Source organism: Heterocephalus glaber, unplaced genomic scaffold (genome assembly GCF_053883595.1).
Source record: "Heterocephalus glaber isolate CG9 unplaced genomic scaffold, H.glaber_assembly_v1.0 deba00001472, whole genome shotgun sequence".
Taxonomy (NCBI): Eukaryota; Metazoa; Chordata; class Mammalia; order Rodentia; family Bathyergidae; genus Heterocephalus; species Heterocephalus glaber.
The window spans coordinates 44,514,159-44,520,158 of NW_028258315.1; the positions used below are offsets into that span (position 1 = coordinate 44,514,159).

A 6,000-nucleotide genomic window follows, 5' to 3' on the forward strand; every position below is an offset into this window, starting at 1 on the left:
GTTTCCCAGTGTCTGGCATTCACATACTTCCCGAATGAAGTACACTACATTCTCTTTGCGACTCACTGCAAACCATTTTAAGTTCAATACAGATGTGCCTTGATTTAATGGGGTTGTTTCCTGATGAAAAGTTGTTTGAAAGGATTAAAAACACCATTAAGTAGAACATGTGTTTAAATACACTTAACCTATAGAACACCATATCTTAGCCTAACTAACATGCTCAGAACTACATCTGGATAAAATCACCTAACATGAAGTGTTGAACATCTCATATAATTTATCAAATACCTGTAACCAAAACATACTTGCAATACAGAACACTGTGTTAAGTATCAGCTGTTAACCTATCAGACTACTGAGGTTTGGTGACATTGCCTAGACTTGAAGAATATATCATTATCAGTAGTCTGGGAAAATATCAAAATTCAAAGTACAATTTCTATTGAATGCATCCTAGTTTTGCACCATGATACAGTTCAAAATTGTAACCTGAACTAGGAGTACTTGTAATTCTAAATATTCTTTATCTCATTATCAAATTTAATCATCTTTTCAGTTCTCATCTAGCTTAAACATTTCTGTCCTTACTTTATTTGATCCATCATTAACTTCTGACATACCTTACAGAGTTCTCTTGGCCTTAGAAGTGATGTTACCTTTGAAACTTTCTGATATGTAGAAATGTCTCATGGGATATGGGTGCACATATTTCCTCAAGGGTTATATATACACTTCTGAAACACCAGAAATAGCTGAACAATTAATTATCACTGTTATTCTTGGTTCTGTGATTGTTTTATTATCTAATTTTTGTCTTACACTCCTGAATAGAAAGCTCCTTTACTATACACTTTATCCTCCAAGATATTTACTGCAGAGGTGAATAGAGTAAGGGCTCCATTAATGCCAGTTTCACTGTCAGGGATATTTGGCATTTCCAGTGATTTTTTTTTTTTTTTTTTTTTGGTACCGGAGATCAAACTCGGGTCCTTGCACTTGCGCAGCAGGCGGCGAAACCACTGAGCTAAATCCCTGGCCTTTCCAGTGATTTTTACAGAGTCAACCAGGTTCCTGGTTCTGTGATATCTTATTAATAGTATTTTAGTTTTATTGGTCCCTTGCAATAACCTGCAGAAGCTCCTTCATTAATGAGACAAAGTGGCACATTCAAAACACAGCTTGCAGCAATATCAAGAGTGCCATCAATGTCATCTTAAAAAATTCATGGAAGCTGCTAAGATGCCAGGAAAGGGCATGTGAGGAAATATAAGAACTGATTTGATTTGCTAAAGATCCTACCTGAACTGCATTTGTTTTGCAATCATGATTATTCATGAGCACTTTCTATATCATTGCTATATCATAAAATATCCTGGATTTTCTGAATAACTTTCATCCCTGCCTTTTCTGACATGTGAAGTATCAATGCTCCCTTAACCCAGCTGATGTGGTGGTTTGTTGGTGGCTGCTGAATTTTATTTTAAAGGTTACCGGAAAGCAAAATCATTTTCATTGAATTATTTTTAATAGTATCTTTTTTCTTTTTTTTTTGGTACCGGGGATTGAACTTGGGACCTTGCGCTTGCAAGGCAGGTGGCGGAACCACTGAGCTAAATCCCCAGCCTTCGTCTAATACAATAAGTCCCCAACTTACAAATGAGTTCCATTCTGGGAGAATATTTCTAAGTCAGATTTGTTTGTAAGTCCAATAAAGTGAGTTTTATACATCTTTAACACAAATATACAACGCAAAGCATAAAAAAACCAAACACATACACAAAAGTACTATAAACAAACTATTTTTACTTTTAAGCTCAGTAAGCACACAGCAGAGCAACACAACTGTGACAATGTCCAGCAGACACGTGAGCTCCTTCCATGATTTGTTCTCATCTATGACTGTTCGTAATGAGAGGTCTGTCTGTATCTGGGAAAAGTTTGCAACTCAAATGTTTGTACATTGGGGACTTACTATACAGATACTCCTCGTTTAATGACTACCTGGTTAATGACTGTTCAAACTTACGACCATTTTTTTTCTTAGTACAATTCTGTGCATCTTGTTGACAGACTTTCAACATCTTATTTTTGTATAGTATACCTTGCTTATACAGTGATTCTGCTGCTTGTACTGTAGTTTTATATTCTATTATACATTACATTACTGGATGAAAGCGTTATGCAAATAAAAGCAAAGTTATCAAGTTAGAGATTCCTTTGACCATTACTTTGTTCAGAATATTGTAATGTATATACTATACACAATTTTTATTTAGTGACCATTTAACATCCTAGTAGCAAGAACAGAACTCGGTTGTTAAATAAGTATCTGTATTGTCTTTTTTCCACCAACAGAATTGAAGTTTTGAAAGAGGAATGACTTCATCTCTTTTTGATCACTAGAATTCCATTTACAACAATGTCTGACTTTATGATACATGTTCAACAGTACTAGGTGATCAAAACGTCAAAAATGACACAGCATAAATATTCCAATTCCAAAAGGGAGGAATGGGGGACAAAAAGGAATAGGACCAAAGTAAGACTGAAAATCAGCAGGGAAAATATTAAATCCTGTAGCTCTCATGCCAGCACCTAGGGTATGCTGTGATGAGATGTGAACTCCAAACAGCTTGGGCAAATCTGCTCCTATGGCACTGGTGGTTACAGTCCTCATGGCCTCTCTCTTGGGGTGGCTTTGCTCACTGCCTACAGTTTTCCTCAGATGTTCCATGTTCCTGGCTTTTCCAACTTCTTGGGGTCTCAACAACACTTCTGGCTTCACTCTCACAGTTTCACACAATGTCTTCTCAAGGGTACATTGCCTGGCCTACTAGTCCTCTTGAAATCTGGGTAGAAGCCTCCCTGACTCCATAACTCTCGTATTCTGTACACCTGTAAAACCAGCACCACCTGGATAATGTCAAAGTCTGCCGCCAGTTCAAGTAGTAGTCGAGCCCCCTTGGATCATGGCTAGAGACCTTTGCGTGCCTGAATGACTGTGAACTGAATCCAGGGTAACCAATTTACTAGCCTGCCCTTCTGAAGCACGGTGCCCTGGGACTCTCTTCTCAAGCAGTCTTTCAAAGGAAGTTACCTTTACCTTTTTATACCCCTGAGTCAGTGAAAAGTAGTGTCTTGCTTATTTCTGAGACGCCCTCAAGGAATATTTCCTATTGTCCTGATGAAAGTACTTGGTTTCATTTTAATGCTAACCAAGCTCTCTGCTTTAACTTTGCAGGCGCTTTCTTTCTGAGGAAACTGAAACTTCAAATGGGCTTTTTGTTCTTGGTTTTCCATATAAACCTAGCTAAATGCTGCCAGGAGTACCCATGCCACAGCCTGAATGCTGGGCTGCCTTGAAATTTCTTCTGCTAGATTAGTCTGCTGACCTTAATCTCAGTCTCCCACAAAGTCCCAGGACATGGGTAAAACATAGACAAAGTTTCTGCCAGAGGGTAACACACACAGTCTCAAGTCCAACTGTCAAGAGAGTCCTTCTTCCCAACTGAAATCTCCCGAGTCTGGCTTTTACTATCTTCATTTCTATCAGCATCCTGGTCTTCTGAACTCTGATCAGAATCTCCCATTAAGCTCAGCTTACAGCATTTCAGGGCTTCTCTCACTGGCACCTCCAAAACTTTCCAAACTTCTCCTGCAAGCCAGTTCCAAAGGCTTTTGAATGACATGGTAAGGTAGTCACAACAACCCCACTTCTCTGGTACCAAAATCTGTCCTAGTCACTCTTTCATCACTGAGACATAACACCCAACATCAAAAACTTAAAAGAGGAGAGGTTTATTTTGATTCATGATTACAGTCCATGGTCAGCCAAGTCCAGCATGGCAGAGAGGCACAGTGGAAGAAAGCTGCTTATGTCATGGCGGCCAAGAAGCAGAATGAGAAGCAAGGAGCTGGGAAGAGAGATATATCCTTCTAGGTTATGTCCCAGTGACTCCTTACTTCCAACCAGACTCCATCTCCTAACAGCAAGTCACCTATATCACCCCAATTATTCAGTCACCATCCAAAACCCTTTCTATGAGTGCATGAAGCCTTTAGGGGACATTCTTGATCTAAACCATAACAACTGTATTTTTAGGCTACAGCTGGTATTACTGAAAGACTTTAGAATTAATTTAACACTGACTCCATTTGATCTTTTTAAAGTTCTCTTTTCCCTTAAGTAGTCTTTCCTGCTTCTTCTACATTTCAGTCTCAGTGATAATTTCTTCTTGCTCTTTCATTACTTCTTAAAATTGGCTACAACTATAAACCAAGCATGGTAGCACACCCCTGTAATCCCAGCACTCAGGAGGTCCATGGAGGAGAATTGCCTCAAGTTCAAGGCCAGCCTGGGCTAGTGAAACCTTGTCTCCAAATCAAACAAAGAAATAAATAATTGGCTACAACTGGTACAGAGGTTTCAGAATGGTGTATTAAGGTAACAATTACCCTAAACTTTCAACCAACAGAAAGAAGCTTGGAGTGAAAAAGCTCTCTGTAGAGTAATGTACATGAGGTTAATAAATGTTTTGTTGACAACTATAGTATTTTCCTATTTTTAAAAAAGGGATTTGTATATCTTGGCATAGATATGTTAGTTACGGCATGTAAGTTATGTAAAGGACTGTAGTTTATCTAAAATAATGTTAAATGGGCCGGGGATTTAACTTAGTGGTTCCGCCGCCTGCCTTGACAGCACAAGGTCCCGAGTTCGATCCCCGGTACCCCCCAAAAAATAAATGAATAAAAAATAAAATAAAATAATGTGAAATGGATCACAGGGACTTATGAAAACATGGAGCAGATATGGAACTATTATTTGTATAGTACAAACTGACAGATGTTAACACAATACATAACTGTTAAGTTACTGAAAGCTTCCTGTGTACAGGCCTATACTAAGTTCTTTTCATTCATTATTTCACTGAATTCACAATGACCTTATATGAAGACAAGGACTGCTTTGGAGATGTTAAGAAACCTGATAAAAGTCACACAAGTTGTAACTGGAACTGACTTCAACATTACTTCAGTACTTTTACATAGCTCCTTCTCCAGACAGTTTTCTGACCCTTCTGTGCGTTCGCAGTCCACAACCAGTTGAGAGTGAAAACAAAATCCAATGAGGCTTTTCCTATGCCTTTCCCTGCTAAGGGGTCCCGAGAAGTCTGTCAACAAGCCTGTCCCTTCCTCGCTGGGCTGGGCAGTCGCTGTCTGGGGCCTCCGGAGGGACGTCGGCTCTGGCCTGCCCAGGGAGGGCACCCCCATCTCTCCTCGCCCTTCCCCCCTCCCAGCTCTGCCCGTCTTCGCCCTTCTCCCACCTCTACACACACACACACGCCCTCCCACACACTCACTTCCTCCTGGTTCTCACTCAGTTCCAGCCTGGATCTGTGCCCCATACTCACCTGCCCTCCGGCGGTCCCGGCCTGGGCGTGTTAGCCGAAGGACCCGGGGCGCAGCCGGCGCTGAGCCCAGAGGCCCGGCTGCTTCGTCTCCGCGGCCGGGGCTGCTTCGGTGCGGCCGGCTCTGGCTCCATGTCGTAGAAAAGAGGGTGGAGCGGTGGCCGGGTGCCCGGGAGACCGACACGAACGGGCACTGTGCCCACCAGCTCCTTCAGGCAGCAAGTGCCTGCTAACAGGGATCCGCCGCCACCATCATCCGGGGATTTGAAAATGGCGGCTTTGCAAGAATCAGCCAATCAGAGAGCAGGCAGTGGTTGCTAGGACATACAAAGTCCTGCCACTTCTCCTATTGTAATAAAGATCCATGGTAAAGGGAGGGAAAACAATAGAATGGGAATTAGGAAATTTGGTTTTAATTCTGACCCCATCCTGGGGAGCTATACCTTTTTCACTGGTTATTAGGACTCTCACTGCAGGCGAGGGCAATGGACTGGAAGTATTTTAGGTCACCAGATCTTACTTAGCATTTGGAGAGAGGATAAAACTAATTACCTGAACTGAGGCTTGGTTATTGGCCATGTACATT

At 41.3% G+C, this 6,000-nt stretch overlaps 1 protein-coding gene across 1 annotated transcript in view; it reads right to left on the reverse strand.

Annotated features, from left to right (window-relative positions):
• Positions 1–5,663, reverse strand: part of Net1 (neuroepithelial cell transforming 1) — a 36,414-nt gene extending 30,751 nt beyond the window's left edge. The window contains exon 1 of the mRNA XM_004854512.4: positions 5,418–5,663. Within this exon, the coding sequence (XP_004854569.1) occupies positions 5,418–5,548 (131 nt within the window). The 5' untranslated portion in view covers positions 5,549–5,663. The remainder of the gene's footprint in view (positions 1–5,417) is intronic.
• Between the last annotated feature and the right edge of the window lie 337 nt (positions 5,664–6,000).